The sequence below is a fragment of the Chelonia mydas genome, chromosome 18 (genome assembly GCF_015237465.2).
Source record: "Chelonia mydas isolate rCheMyd1 chromosome 18, rCheMyd1.pri.v2, whole genome shotgun sequence".
In the NCBI taxonomy this organism is placed as follows: Eukaryota; Metazoa; Chordata; order Testudines; family Cheloniidae; genus Chelonia; species Chelonia mydas.
The window spans coordinates 18,964,156-18,980,395 of NC_051258.2; the positions used below are offsets into that span (position 1 = coordinate 18,964,156).

A 16,240-nucleotide genomic window follows, 5' to 3' on the forward strand; every position below is an offset into this window, starting at 1 on the left:
GCCCAGCCAGCCCTGGATGACTTTTCATAGCTCTTGGCTGTGTGCGGACCCTTCTTGGAATTAGTGGTCAGACGCCTCATTTCCCACAGCCATAAAAGGTCCTGAACTCAATTAATGGCTAATAATTATCCAGCTAACTCCGCTGCGGCCACCGTTAGCACGGGGGACACAGACATGGCCCCGGAGGTGACTCACTCGGTATGCAGCAACGTTAATTGCGGTAGCCGGGTATCAATATAGGGCGAAAGAAGGTTGCCCTGTTCCGTCTTCATCAATCGGCCCCGCTTTGTTTATACTGGGAAGAAAGGAAACGGACACAATTTGCACACGATCCACGGAGCTGACTCCTCATTATGTCCTCCTGGCTCTCAGACTCTGGAAGCCAACATTTTTTGATTAGGAATCGTTGTTCATCAGAATTAATTAGGAACAATAGAGGGAACTCCACCTTCGCCCCCGCCCCTCTCCCCACACACCCTTCAGGGTTTGTGCTTTGCCTTCTCGGGAGAAATCGCTCCCTTGTTCTCCACCGGCAACTACTGCTTGAAACGAATCGCAGGGCGGCGATTTCTCCTCTGCTCCACGTGTCTTCAGAGCAACTGGCTCTGTGCAGCTTTGATCTGGGTTGAGAAAACTGAGGGAGGGGTTTGACTTTTCAGGGGGAAAGATCTAAACAGACCTGCCTTTAATAATTGTTAGGAACATAACATTAGCTGGGAAGGCATCAGATCTTTTGCAGGCTAGTAAATTAAATCTGCACGCAGTTCAGTTTAACCCCCCCGACTTAATTAAAGAAACTCCTCTCTTGGGTTACAACCCCCGGGGTGCCCGGTTTGCTGGCTATTAAAAATGGATCTACATTTTTATTTCAGACGAAGGGAGAGGGATAAGGTGGCGATCTCCCTTCGAGAATTAATTTTTGTACGGATGTAGATTTTCGGGGTCCCTCCCCGTCCTGCAGCCCATGCAGCTTTCAAGGGTTAACTTGCCAAATCATCATACTTCACTGAACGTTACAGCACCCACCTTTGAAATAGGCGGGGGGCTGAGCCAATTTTAAGCAAACAGGGACGTTAAAGAGAGCGTTTGGGGCTTTTAGAAATTATGTATTTCAGTAGGAAAAAGTGTTTTTTCCCCCAAAATGGTTTTCGTTTGCGCCATAGCGGCTAAATTATTATAATGCGCAGGCCAGTCAGAAAAGAATTCCAACCCTCCTAGCAGGGGTGTCTGACAGCCTGCCCTGTTACATCAGGATACTTCGCCCTTTCCATTATAAAACGGCTGAATGGTTTATAACCTGTCACTTGCTTCTTGGTGTCATTCAGCAAGCCTCCTCCTCGCAACAAAACAAATCAAATGTAACAAATAATTTAGCATTTCTTTTAACTTTTTCATACAAGACGATCGGGATTAATTAAGTTTGTGCTGGCATCATGCAAAAACTAATTTGACTGCCAGGGTGGCATTTTAAGACACTTGTGCATCATCCTATTATCCAAAATGTTCTTTTTAAACCCTCTGATATTTGAGGCGTGACCGATCCCTTTCGCAGCCCCTTGCGCTGTCCTCTGCTTTGGACCAGCGAACTGTAGATTTGCACAATGGCCTGCAACGAGTTTGAAGGAATTCTTAAATTTATCATGCTGCTTTTTAAAAAAATACTTAATTTTTCAGGGCCCCAAAGGAACCAGTATTTTGCCCCGGGAAATTAGTAAACTGTACTGACATTAGTTTTTGGATCAAAATGTATTTTAACATTAAAAAAAACCTAGCCAGAAAATACTGTGTTTTAGGAAGACACGTGCGGTGCAGTAAGATCTATTTCGATTATATTAACCGGATGGAATCGGTATTTTCCACCTATTTCATTTGTAATTTTCTCAGTAAAAATGCCTTAAGAATTGGGTTTTTTCTGTGCAGAAGACCAGCAGAATTCCCTCTCCCTTTCCTTCAAGAAGGAATGCTGTTTCCGAAGCAGCTGTTTTAGGGGCTTTTGGGTAAATAATGGTTTTCCAAATGAGTGTGCAAATGACCAGATCTTTACTCAGGGAAGGAGCTATTACAGTTTATTAGGTAAATAACATGCCTTTAAAAAGTAGCAGAAGGGTTTACCTGGTTCTAAAGAGCCTTTCATCGGAACAGCTCCTTTAGGAGGCATGGCAGCTCCCCTCCATTTTCACCCCATCCCCCCGGCACACACCCGTTTTATTAACCCCACCAGTACAAATGTAAAGAGAGGGGTACAGGCTCTGGCCAAAGAACGGCAAACGTGTGTCCCAGCAGAATCCTTCGGTAAAGGGGAATAACCCCGAGTTCAGAAGAGTCTATGGGGCTTTTCTCAGCGCGGGTGCTGCGTCCCCGTTCCGGTGTTGGCTTAGAACAGGAGCTTTTGCCAATCGGTTTGTGACCAGTAGTGAATCCTTTGAATAATCTCCCCCCACCCCACCCCCCGCCTCCCCCGAGATCTTTTCCAGGGCAGCAGTAAACATTTGTTATGAAAACAAACACAAACTTTCCCAGTGCCAGGCTCAACGTAGCGAAGTGAAAGAAAATAGCAACACCCGGGATCTTTACACGGCAGCTCCTCCTTCGTTGACTTGCCCGGTGCTGAGTTCGGGGTTCCGGCTCCCCCCCCACCCCCCGGCCAATTGCTGCTGACCTCCCAGCCACCCTCCCTGGCTGCAAGTGTTCCCAGTCTACCCGTAACTGCCCCCTTGTGCCTGCAGAGAAACGGGGCTTTGAAGCAGGGAGGAAAGATGCTGAAATTTCTGGGCATAATCGGGGATGAAAGGGAACTTGCGTGGGTGCAGGCCGCCCTTAATTACAATGTGGTGGTTGTGTGTGTTGTTTCCTTCGTTTATTGATGGCAGATTAAAAAGGAAAAACCCGCTAGGTAAGCGTGTGACATTCTTACCGGCTAAGCTGCGGCTCGCTGACACCAGAGCGGAGCGGCCCCTTCATGTGCCAAGGGGAGTTTGCCTATTTTTAAAAAACAATTCGCTGCATAATCTCCCTCCGACGCTGGGCAGGAACAATCAGCGTTTGTGCTAAAATCCCCGGGAAAAGGACGTGCCCTAGCTCCTGCTCCAGCCACAGTATCTCAGCCGTTTTAATCTGCTTTATTCCTTACAAAGCACTTGTGCGCACCAGCTTGCCCAGTGTAAACCCATGTTTTCCAAGCCGCGGAAAACAGCCGGAAAGCCGCCTGTCAGGTGCTGCTGTGGACATGTGCTCTCACGAGCAGGGCTGCCCTGCCAGCTTCGTGGCGGATGGCGAAGATGACCAAACCGGGCTCACTGTTGTTTTGAACGAGGATCCTGGCACGCAGAGTTCCGCCTGGAGCGGACTTTCAAAGCCAACTTCACCAAGTCCAGAAAGCGCAGGACTTGGCAATGAAAATGCCAGCCAGGCGACCCCTACATGAGAACCACTCCGGTGTACCCCCCTCCGAGCCCCGTTAAAACACAACCCGCGCGCCGGGGAAATGTGTGGCCCTGGTTTCTCACCAGAGATGAAGGTGGAGATAGGGACAGAGACTCTTTAAAATGGCGATCTCGCCAGGACTGGTTTGTGCGTGGTGCCCGGCTGACAGAGCACCCTCTCCAACCCCAGATTGTGTGCCTGGGCTAATTTAAATTCCCCTGTAATTCACCCAGTGCAGGAAGGGGTCTGCACGCTTCTCTCCTGTTCAGTGATTTTTGTTTTAAAATATAAAGGCCTGAGCATTTTCATGGGACAGGAAAACGATTACGATCCTGCCTCAAAGTGACCTCCTCCGCGGGGTAGATAGCCTGAAACCAGCTGCAGGAATGCACCAAGCTGGCGAGCTACCGTGAAATTCCCCAGAGGTAGGCAGGGATTCCCTGTGCCCTGCTCAACCACTCACCCGTATTGTCTGCATCCTCTGAAAGCCTTGTAACAGGGCTACAGGGCTAGCTGGAGGAGCGGTGCCTCGGTCGTGCTGTGGGGACAGAACACACGGTTATGGGGCTTCACAAGTGACTCCCTCCCCCAGCCCAAGCAAGTAGACCAGCAATGAATAGGGAACACCCCCCCTCCCCCCCCCCCCCACATCCATGCAAGCGATACGTATTCAAACAGGTGCAACATTGGATCATGTGGATTTCTTTGTAAAATCAAATACCCGGCTAGCAGGTCATGCGTCTGCTCTGGCCAGGGACGTCGGGCTTTGGACAACAAGCCCACAGAATCGGTATTTGAGGATGGCTAGAGGTTGCTTCTTGATTCGGGACTGAAGAGTTGGGTGTTTGGGGTTTGCTGAGCACCAGCATTTAGTCTTCAGTCCCATTTCTTCCCCCTGGGAGGTCGAGTCTAAAATGCAGCAAAACCCCCTTTGCGCTGTGGGGGCGTGTAAATCCGGGACGTGGGGCTGGGGGAAAGGCATGTCATAGCCTACAAAACCAAGCAGTTGTCTTCTCTGCGCATCGAATCAAACGATAATAATTAGAACCTAGCAGGAGCGCAGTGTAAACGGAAATCACGCCTCGATTTGTTTGGATTTTTATAGAACAAGACAATCAGAATACGTTTTTGATCTTAAAACAAATTTGTAAAAGGGGACCCTGGGAAAACAGCGGGAATTCTTGTTCAATTATAGATGCTCTCCTCTGTCCCAATCAGGGAAGCACACTTCATATTTTCAAAAAGAACAGGAGGACTTGTGGCACCTTAGAGACTAACAAATTTATTTGAGCATAAGCTTTCATGAGCTACAGCTCACTTCATCGGAAAGGTGCCACAAGTCCTCCTTTTCTTTTGGGGAATACAGACTAACACGGCTGCTACTCTGAAACCTGAGCATATTTTCAATAATTTCAAAGTGTGTGTGTGTGTGTGTCTATAATGTATATAATGTGTGTGTGTATATATATAATATTGGTTCTTGGCTTTTTAGTTCCCTCCGCACCCATCCCCCCCCGCCCCCAGGTATAATCTGGGGTAAATCCGATGTCAGTTTTGTACCTGTTTTCGCGGGGGGGGGGGCGGGGAGAGGGAGGAAAAACCGCCCCCCCCCCATATGGGATATTTCCTTCTTTGTAAATTATTGTAAATCAGATGGGAAGGGGAGGAGGAAGGGATGGGGACCGAAGAAAAATCCATTCGATCTTTGTTGCAACATTTAAACAGTGCACCTATTTACTACATCAGCGTTGTTAATACCAGACGGGGAAATCATTTCAAAGTAAAACTGAGGGCTGCTCCCAATCTCTTTGCCTCGCCTTAGTTGGGAGCCCAGCCGCTCGTTTGCTTTGTTTTGCTTTTCATTTCCTCTGTTTAATTTGTAATGAATAAATAAAATCGATCCTTTAAAAAAAACAAAAAAACAAAGAAAAAACCAGAGCAGAGAGCCCCTCTTGTCACCGACACTGTCTAGGAATCTGTAACGAGCCAGTCCTGCTCACACAACTGGTTCCTGGGATACTCCGGCGCAGCATTTAGTGGGACCCTGCCGCTGTATTATTTCTGGAAGGAAATACACACATGCATGTAATCGGGATGCTGGGTATTCGGCAATCGAAAGACAGGTTTATGATTAAGAAGAGTTGCATAAGAGAGATGTCTCTGCACAGCCAGGGAACCGTACTTTCAATTATACCTTTGTGTAATCCGCATTAATCGCAGTTTTTACACGTTCGCCTGCTGTACAGGGGAATAGGGACAGCTGTGCCGGGAACCTGGGGGGAAGTTGTATAAAAATCCCCGAGATTCCGCTGCGCTCTCTTCACAGGGGAAGGTGATTTCTGACCTTCTGGTACAGTTTAAGCTCTTCATACGCACCTGAGTGCACCTTCTCTCAGCCAGACAGCTGGATTCTAGCACTAGAATTAAACAGATCATCTGTCTGCAGTTCATTGCTTCCTAGATATAACGCGGTGGAGTTCTAATATATATATATATGTCTTGTGCAAAGAAATACTATTCTCGCTAATAGTCAATGCAAGATACACCTTTGTATATTCGGACTCCAGCAAAGAATTATTTGCATGCAGAATTTTTTTTTTTAAAAAAGCAAACCCGTGTGCAATTAGCAAGAGCATGCTTTTAGAGACTTAACTTAAAATCAATCTGCTGTTTATACTCGAACCCTGACTCATATTAATATAGTCTTCCCGCCCAGTTGTCATTTGTTAAATCGATTTATTTTTAAATACCATTTGGAAAAAAAATCAAGGTTTTGTTTTCACGTCTGTTCTGCAAACATAGTGAATGGACAATAATGTCGAAAAGAAAATAACTAAGAACATTTAGTTTAACCCAAACCTGGGTCTTCCATTACCGGCTCGTTTTAGGGGTGTGGAAGATACCTACGGTCTTTGTAGGAAATATTTCAACTGATTTGAAACGTCAGCTCTGCTGTTTCAACATTTAAACTAAAAACGATTTGGGTTCCAAACCTGCGGGTCCGCCCAACGAAGTGAAAAGACTCTCTGCATATTAATACATTTTCAGGAAAGAAATCTGCAAGCCGCATTTTAGCACCGTTCGCCACACGTGGCTGGAAGTTTCACTATCTATATATTTAAAAATTGGGCTCCTTCCCCTCCCTCCCTGTTACTAAATAAGTAGCATCTAAAAGGGCCCTGCTTCCACCTGCAATTAAAGAGCGCAGTGAGGAAGGGAAACCCAGTAATTAGCAAGAATAATTCCACCTCCCCCCTCCACCTGCAGTGCAAAAGTTCAGCTGGCAGAATGGATCCCAGGGGCGAGCCCAGCCACCCAGCGAGCTTTCCCCCTGGGTTTGAAATGCCCTGGAGTGAGAGGCCTCTGCTCGCCGAGTCCCCAGCGCCTTGCTGCACCTTCCCTGCAAATCGGCGCACTTTCCCCAGCCCGCTTCTCTTACTGACTGTTTATGAAGTCGCTCTCCCTCCGTATTAATCTCATTAAATCCTACCTTTCAACCTTCTCCCGTGACCATCTGACCTGGCCCCTTGAATTAAAATAGTGCTTTCTCCGCAGTCAAAGGCAGCAAGCACATCGATCACCCAGCTCTTTACACTTCGCTCCTTCCTTCAAAGAGGGTCTGTCTGGTCGGTCTGTGTCTCCGCTCCCGGGGATCAGGGACAACCCCAAAGCCTAGGCAGCGACCGCTTAGGAGGAGCAGTGTTTTTAATATTCCCAGGGAGGCATCGCTATTATTATCGGGCGTCCAGAAAGCGGCTCTGCCTTGGTACCTAAAATGCAAAAGCATGGAGCCTCATCTTTGCTCTCTCCAAACCAGGGTCTGTCCTGCTCCTCAGAGCCCCTTCAGTGGGTAGGGGATGAGTAAGGCAGAGCATCTCGCCCGTCCGGGAAGGGGCAGCCTCAGAACTGGATGGCCCGGTCCAGACTGGAGGTCGAGCTAGTTTTTTGTGTGTGGGGTGGGGTGGGAGAATCGCATAAGAAATGATATGGGATCCTTCTGAAATCCACACTCAGGTACCTGCCAGAGCTTTGAATCAAAGGCACAAATGTAGACTGGACCAGAGATTTCTCTTTCACACAGCACCCAGCATCCTAATTCGCAGTCTCTTTTCAAAACACCGGTGAGCTATTTTTTTTAAACCTTTTTACATATTATTTGGTCTTAATTGTCGGGGGGGGGTGGTGCAGAAACACACACGCCACGCCAAATAGTGCAGATTAAGTGTGGCTGCATCTTGGGCTAAATGCAGCCGCTCTTGGCTAATAACCCAAAGAGAATTCCCACTCCCCGACTAGCAAGATCAAGGCTACATGTATATTTACCATTATTGGCCATATGCAAATGTGCACCGCCTGATAAAGAAAGGACTCCGAGAGCAAAAGTGCCACACGCACCCGAAACCCGAAAAAGTGTAAAAACGGTGTTGTTTTAATTTTTAATTAAAATGTTCACACATCAAAATTTCACCAGACATTCTCCTTACGACATTCAAAAAAGGGAATATCCTTGTGAAAACCATTACATGATATTTGGGATTTGCCCCATGCTAATGTTTTTAAACAGCCACGCAAACCTCCGAACCAAAGCAAAAAAAAACCAAACCAAAACAAACGAACAAACAAAAAAACCCCAAAAAACCTGACTGTCAAAGGAAAAGTTACAGTAAATTTTAAAAAAAGTTCATTCACCCCCCCAAGCCTGTTTAAAATACTCGCAATTACCAAATGACACCCTCTAACCATCTCCCTGCTACCACATTGCTATTAAATAATAGTAATAATTAATAATAAATAATCACCTCTTTATAGGATGGTACCTTGATCCTTAAATATTGTCCAGTGTGTAAGGTCAGTGTGCAAAGGGTTAGGCTTAGAGTGGGTTGATTTTTCTTAAAGGGGCAGATCAGGGAAAGGCTGCGATGGTGCTGGGGGGGGGGGGGGGAGATAAGTGATCTGAAGAAGAGGATAGGACCAAAAAAAACCCCCTGATGGTGATGAATACATTGGAAAGTTTTTTTGGCCCTGGCGAGGGTGTCAGATTGAATGCTCTGTGCGCATGTGCGAAGGTGTCCAAACTGACAATGCTCGGGAGATGAAGATAGTGTGTAGCTGCTTCTGGGCTCAAGGAGGAGGAGAAGAATCCACAAGCCGACAAGATGAGATCCAAGGCGAGGGCGAGAAAACTGCCCAAAAGTAGGTCCTTTCTTTCCCTTCTTCCGCTTCCAGGGTCCCCTCCCGGGTCCCGCAGGATCTGTGCCGCCGGAGGGCTGGGCGGTGGGCGCTGCTGCGGGGCAGGAGCCCCCTTTCCCTGCCCTTTCCCCGTCCTGGAGCGCAGGAGATGCGGGAGCCCCGCTGTCCACCCCTTGGCTGTGCGCGAGCGGCTCCGCGCGGAGACGCGCTGGCTTCGCCGAGCGGCGGCTGGCCCTTGCCTGCGGGCTGGGGGTCTCCCCGGCACCCCACGAGCGCTTCGGTGGGGTTCACCCCGGAGGAGCGGGAGGAGCGCAGAGATGGCAGCGGAAGGGGGGGGGGAGAGAAGCGAAAGTTAGCTGCAAAGTTGACGAAAGGGGATAGAAACTTTCCTTCTTTTTTTTTTTTTTTTTTTTTTTTTATTGAGTCGTTCCAAGTCTTGTGAAATAATATTCCTGGCTTTTGAAATAGTGGGCGCTAGAGATCTGCGTTTGGCACTCGCCGCCAGCATCCAGAGAGAGAGAGAGGGAGAGGGAGAGAGGGAAAAACCCCACTAGTCTAAGGGACAATTATTTAGGAGAGAGAGAGAGAGAAGGGCAGAGAATTTGTATCAAAATGGATCCTTTCTCACTGAGGGGTTGAGTCGCAGATTCCTACGGGGAAGACGCTGAAACTGAAAGATTTAGACTCTCTCAGCTGGGGGCGGGGGGTGTTAAACAGGTCCGGGGGGGGGCACAACAAGGGGGTGTCTTTCTCTAGGTTGTGATTTTGGAATTGCAGCTCCTAAGTTTTGCGGCAGATTTCCCCCCATCGCCTGGACTCTTTCTTCCTTCCTTCCTTTCTTTCTTTTTTGAAAAGCTGAATTTTCACACGAGGAGTTGGGTTGCTGTAGCAAAAGGGTGGTTTTATTCCTACCCCCACCGCTTGCACCTCCTTTGTAGAGCCCAGCTTGAAATACCTGCTGTTTCCTAGCTGGGTCGATGTGAAGGTTTTGGTGCAGTAGGGAATTTAGGTGCCTAGTGAATCTGTCAAAAGGTGGGCTTTTTTATTTTTTATTTTTAGTTTCTGTTTCATTTTGGCTTTGTGCAAAATATCTGGAGACTGTAAGTTCCAACTCATTCTCGGTACTACTTACATTTGTATTTGATAAGGAAGAAATTTGTATTTGAATACTTTTACAATAGTGGCGTCTAGTTTGTTTAAATGGGGGGGGGGCACTTTCACACGGAGTCTTTCAGGACTTAGTAATACTTGGACGTTACAAGAATATGTGGGATCATAGAGAGCAGCCCCTTTGCATGTAAATACATTTTTAACATAGGTCATGGCAGTGAGGAGGTAAGAGCGCTGTTCCAGGTAAGAAGGGTGAAGTTTGTATCTAAATGCTGGGGAAGAGGAATTAGATTCTTAAATGACCATGAGATAGGAAGGGGAAGAAAACTAACTGGTATTTTATTTTATTTTATTTTGTAGTTTAAACTTTTAATTTTCCAAAGGGGCATGTAGGTGAAAGACACACAAATCCCTTGCTATTTCAAGGGTTTCTTTTGTAATTCAGGTATATTATTATGTAGCCTCTTCACCTTTTTTCAGGGCCAGGGGATATTTTTGCATGGTTTACCGGGTCCAAGTCCTGCCTCCACCCAGACAGTGGCTTTTCCCCTTCTTTCGGTTGGAATTGCTCTTCCAAATTTTGAACAGTACTGTCCGAAATAAGAGTACGACTCTACATACGGGCTTAATAATAAAGCAAATCGCATTTGTCCCGTAGTTTGCTTCCCTTTGAATCATCGCAAAGTGGAGTGAGAGTCCGTTTACCGCAGTCTCTGACAAACGACACTTCTCAACGCTTTTATTTTTAAAAGGACACACGCCCGCAGCGCCCAGGCAAGGCCCAATACCTTACCTCTCAGGTTGTGTGTTTTCAGTGTGCTCCATTAGGACACCCCACCGGCCCACATAGCTGTGTGCATGAGTGTAATACACGCACACACCTTTCTCACAGTTATAAATGTGGCAAAAGGCGTGCGTGGCTTCCAGTGTACATGGGCAACTTTAGGTGTATTATTAGGGGAGTTGGCTTGCAATTAATACTGTGATTTTCCACCTCTGGATTACAGGCCCCCATTAAAAAAGTACCCCGTAAAATACCGAAGTTTGTTTATTTCCTTTTATTTAAGGAGCTGAACATTTTGGAAAAGGCTCTCTCTTTTTCTCCTCGCTGAAGAAGCGAGGTGGAGGAGAACGGAGTCGTTGTCGTTTTGTAGTTTAGCAGCTGTAACGGGAGTGTGTGTGTGATGCAGATGCGTGCATCTCACATCTGATTATGCACACACCCAATTGTACCGAATGCCCCCAGCTTGCCTTTGACTAGAGTCGTGTGTCCGTGGCACCCACCCTGCCGCTCCCAGCCTAGGGCCGCTCAGGGTGGGAGTCCGGGAAGGGAGCTTCGGCCCCTGAAGCGCCAGCGGGTTTCCGCGCCGGGGAGAGGAGCTGGGACCTCTCTGCCTGGAACAAGCCGCTTCGCTTCTGCACTCGGCGCTGCGGCTCAAACACGGCTCTTTTGCACGAGCGCTGATGTCTGTTCGGAAGGCTGGGCTCTGATTAACATCAGGTGTTTCATACACTACAGGGCCCAGCGGTTTATGGGGTTTCAGCCGAGGATTTTTAGGGATCACAGTTCAAAACAGTAGCCCAAAGCTACGGTTTCCATCTCCCAGGAGTATTTATTTGCAAAACAGATTATACGCCTACCTACACGACACTCTGTGTCTCTCTGGGTATCTAATACAGTCGGCTGTTGCTGTTCCCACACGTCACACACCGCTCCAGCACACCCCTGCCCCAACACACCTCTGGATCCGCACTCGTTAAGCCTCGATCCCATTGATGTGTGTCTGTAGTTACTAATACGCCCCTGTATCCTGTGGTAAAGCGAGACACACACCTTCCGCGCACTTGGTATGCAGGCTAGTGGTGTACAGTATATTAAAAACACAATCTGTTGTAGAATTTCATTTCATTGGACAATATTTTAAGCAGATGTGAAGCTCTCCTGGGAGTTTGACTGTATTACCTGATTTCGAAAGAGGCTGGGGGTGTGGGGGGAGGTTAGCGTGAAATTCTTTGTAATTTTACCCTGGCTCACAAGGCGAAAGGCAAGTCTAAAAAGCTAAAGCAGTTCCTAGCTAGAGATGCAAATTGTTTTGGATCACTTCAGACTATAATGTATCTATTGGGACAGGAGCCTCTCGGCTTTAATGGCTGTAACTCAAAAGATTAGGCTTTATAATAAGGTGAGTAAGGGCCAAACTACGGAATCCCACAGCCAGAGAAATGAAACCTGCTGCCTTACGGTATAACATTAATCTATGCGTATTATAATATATAAAATATGTCTCTCTCTGTGTGTGTATTACGTGTATGCCCAGACACAAGTGCACATGCTAAGCGCCTTCACAATCAGCCGTTTGCAATGCTTTCTGTATTTTACAAAGTATTTTTACAATTAATGTTGCTTGATTAGGGTTTTTAATTAAGATATCTTCTGTTCTAAACCCCTCTGGTACTCGGCGACCTGTTAACCCTGAAGGAAATTTCAGTTAAATTTCAGGTATAAAAAACCAATGTCGAATGTGCCTCTTAATTGTTTTTTCAGTATGTGTGTGTGTGTGTGTGTGTATAATACAGTGTGTGTGTGTATCTATCTAGTGTATATGTATACATATATGTGTGTGTATAATATTTTAATGGACCTAGTAGTTTAAAAAGAAAACAAACAGTAAATAATACGAGAGACCCTTTTCCCTATGACTGAGAATATCTCTTCCATAAATGACAATGTGGTGGGACGGGACATCAGCTATTCAGATGTTAACACATTTAAATCCGATTGTAACGCACCCGATTTCGACTCGCTCAATTTCAAGATCATTAGATTACTTTTGGAGGGTTCCCACTGATTTGATTTTTTTTAAAGGCCCTATTCTAAATAAACATCCATGTTGGAGAAGGATGGCCAACCCTTTTGCGTTCACATTTGCTTTTCATTATTAGGAACATGACAAAGTTAAAGTCTGAGGTCTGAGTTTCAGGCGAGGATGTAACAGCCGTCAGAGCTGAGCTGTGCTGAAGTATTTCTTAAAGAGAACTGGTTGCAAGTCCAAACTCCCCCTTGCTAGTTCCATTCGGAGGTTTCATCGTGTTTCTTATTACGTATTATAGGGCTTCAAACGCTGCTTTTTAAGAGGACAGATTTGGCTTTTCCTTTTATTATTTTTTAATCGACTCTATAAAAATGCTCCCGTGATGCTACTACCACGGGGCAGAGAGGAGGAAATGAACGAAAATGCTGAAAACCAAGCAACTCATCGGATCCTCTTCACTGTTTTTTAACTAAAGCTTCTAATATCGCAGCGACAACCCCCCCCCCCCCCGCCCCCCAAACCAAAGCGCTGTTGGTTTATCTTCATGTCTTTAAAGTGACCTGAAGCTTGCAACCTCCCTGGCCCGGTCTGGGCGCAGATCAGACTCCCGGGCCTAGCAAAGCAGAAACACCCAGGGAGATCCGCTGCTCTGTTGCTGTTCCTCCTCTTTGGGTCCCAGCCCGGCTTGCCTGTGCTCTCTGACAGAGGGGTTTTGTGGAGGCAGTTTTAGGAAAAATGTTTGCGGTGCATGGCTTTGGTTAAGAAGTCTGGGTCTCCCTCCCTCCCTTTTGGTTTGGGGCCGGCTCTTTGTGCGTGCCCCTTTCCCTTACTCTAATCTCACTCTTCGATCTCGGAGCACTTTCGGTGCTCGCTGCCCTAGCGATGGGGTCAGGGAGCAGGCAGCCAGGGGGACAGGGTGGGGCTGACGGGGGTGGACTTGATTCAGCAGAAGCGCCTAGGTGCGAGGGACGTGCATGGCGGCGCGCGCGCGTGTGTAAATGCACGCGTGGGCACATGATACCCACGCGTGCTCGGCTTCCCTGTAGGGCTAGATTCCCCCCTACAGCTCTTCTGGTGGGGCACAGGGGACGCGAGAGGCCGGCACTGCGCTCGCTCTCTTAAGGGTTTTCTTTCACACGCAAACAATGCCCGATGCTGTTGGAGCAATGACGGCAGATCTGACAAGCAGGCATGCTCCGGCGGGATGGTGGCTGGCCGAACAGGGCATGCCCAGGAAGGCTGTTTTTATATATATGCGTCTCCCACTCGTCCACTCTCTCTTCTATTGAGCTACAGCGACGGCTAGTTCCATCGGTGGCCACATCGCTTCTCCCCCGTCAGCCTCCCAAGCCCCCTGGCGTGCCCGGGTCCCAGGCTGGGGACTTCGCACCGAAAAATGCTTCTTTATTTCCTCTTCCTGCAAAGCCTCTCTCCTCCTCCGCCCCCGCCGCCCAAGGTTTCAGATAAAGGATGTGGCCCAAACCAGGAGCGTGTCTCTGCCGAGTGGACGCGGGGCGGCGTGTCCGTGGGTTGCTGGGGAGAGACTCGGGGATTTAAATCACATTCACACGGGGGGGCGCAGAAAGCATGTGGCAGAGGATGTCAAACGGGCTGGATGGCTCACGCCGGTCGCAGATGTAAACAGTTCCGGACGAGATGCCAACGCTATAAATTAAACAATTTGTTGTCACCTCGATTAGGGGCTTGCACGTAATGCGGGCGGGGAGTTAGCCCAGCAGCAGCTGCTGGGAAGCCGGGTTTCCCCAGCCCGGGTCCCCTGGAGACTGGGGCTCGGGGCGATCCACAAGTGGGGCTGGGACCGAGGGGAACGAATTCCTTAATGCGAGCGCCGCGCACACGGGGCAGCTGGCCGCTCGCCCGAGCCTGTCGGGTGTGTTGTGGAGGGGGGAATGTAAACCTGAAAGGAAGGAATGGGGAAGCAAACCGGAGCGAGCCCGGAGTCTCCCCCTAGCTAGAAAGCGTCTCTCTTGTTTTTCTTACTTAGCTCACTCTGGTCCTGGTCATTGCATAAAGGGCTTTTTGTGTCGCCACTTTGCTGAGGCTCTTTGGCATGTAAATACAAACAGGTGTAGCCACTCCGGAGGAAGAAAACTCGGGCTAGGCAAAACACCTTTCTCCCTGCTGCCGGGAGCGTGCAGCGTGACCTGTCTCCCTCCCCTCCCCAGCTCAGAGGTATGGAAACCAGCTGCCTCCTCGCTGCTCCTGGGCCACACAGCGTCGGGAGCCCGCCTGTGTTTGCAGGGCACGGCACAGCCAGTCCCGGGCTGGCTCTGTCCGACTTCTGCAAACGCCTCTTCCGTTGCCCTGCTCCAGGAAGGCTCCCTCCCAAGTCCCCTGGGCAGATCCAGAGCTGGAGAGGGGCGAAAAGCGAGCCCCGTTCTTTGCTCTCAATGACCGCTCAGAGCAGCCTGGGTAATTAACAGAGCCGCCCAGCTCTCTCCCTCTGCCTTGGTCCAACTGGGAAGGAACCTGATGCTGTGTTTGTGCAGGATGCTAAATGACTGGGGGTGTGTGTGTGTGTGTGTAAAATGTGCCTTTGTGCTGTGGAACTGAACCCACTCGTGTTTGGTTTTTTGTTTTTTTGCTCCCCAGCAATCAGGGAAACCTCGCCAATAGCTTCTCTTTACTGTTCCTCCGCGGGCTGCTGCTCCCCAGTTGTATTCAATTAGGCAATTAGGAGCCCTTGGGGGGGTTCGGCTCTGGTAATTAAGGTGATGGATAATTAGCGTTTCAACAAAAATTATCCAGGATTAAAAATCTTTGTGACGAATTTAGGAGGTTGGGGTTTTAAAAATCGCAAATAGCGTTAAATAAATTTGATCAGGATTTTTGTTTTAATCCCGTTTGCTAGATAAGTGTGGAAGCTGTAAAGGGAACAAATACACCCAACTGGCCTTCTCTCTGCGGGCCCAGAAAGAAACTTTGCCAAGTAACTAAAGCCTTGATTATTTGACCTGGGAGTTTTTTTTTTATGTTGCTGAACTTGTCCATAGACTAACAATATTTAAGGTGACAAAGTTTTTTTCTGGAGCTGAAAAAGACATTGCAAATCAAGATTTCATGTAGTTGTATACAGCATACCTGGGGCATGAAGCCTAGTATAGCATTATATGTCCTTTGTGTGTCGAACATGTATTATGCACACATCCCTGCAATCTGTATACATTATTGGGTTTGTGTGAATATATGGGTATAATGTAACCTTATGAAACACACACACAAAGTAACACATTATGTCCTTATCGCTTCATAGCTATGTACATTAACAGTGTCATCTGTGTGTGTGTGTGTGTGTCTATATAGGGGGGTAAAAACAGAACACATGATGTAACATGTTCTATGCTTATATCTATATAGGCAATGTTAGTGTGTATCCATCCATGTGTGTATCATGTATGCATGTGTATTAATGTACACATGTGCTATGCACACATCACTACCCATGTGTATCCCACCTGCAAAAACATGACCACTCTGTGTTTAAAATCTACACTTAAAAAAAAAAAAAAAAGGCAGCTTCCCTGTGTTCAGGTTTTGTGTTGACCCTGTAGTGTAAAACTCCAAGCAAACCTACAAAGCGAAAGTGGGACCATTTCATCGGCTATAAAAAGAAACAAGAAATAATACAATTGCAACTAGAGGTTTCTGTGGACAAACGCCCAATGGAACAGCCTCTCTTAGGA

The 16,240-nt window shown here is 47.7% G+C and overlaps 1 protein-coding gene and 1 long non-coding RNA gene across 6 annotated transcripts in view; one reads left to right on the forward strand and one right to left on the reverse strand.

Moving 5' to 3' along the window:
- The window catches only part of PRDM16 (PR/SET domain 16), a 458,571-nt gene that overhangs the window by 14,695 nt on the left and 427,636 nt on the right, over window positions 1-16,240 (forward strand). For 2 of the 5 annotated variants that reach the window (XM_037881276.2, XM_007070162.4), the window contains exon 1: window positions 8,500-8,616. The exons of 2 other annotated variants lie outside the window; for them this stretch is intronic. In XM_037881276.2, coding sequence (XP_037737204.1) covers window positions 8,580-8,616 — 37 coding nt within the window. In that variant the 5' untranslated portion in view covers window positions 8,500-8,579. Of the gene's footprint in view, window positions 1-8,499; window positions 8,617-16,240 lie in introns of those variants that run through there. One more of the 5 variants, XM_043531727.1, reaches the window with a different exon arrangement.
- Window positions 6,914-14,990, reverse strand: LOC122463257. Its single transcript, XR_006286441.1, has 3 exons — window positions 14,538-14,990; window positions 8,223-14,201; window positions 6,914-7,193 (listed from the first exon to the last, which is right to left on the reverse strand). It is a non-coding gene; the product is annotated as an uncharacterized LOC122463257 (long non-coding RNA).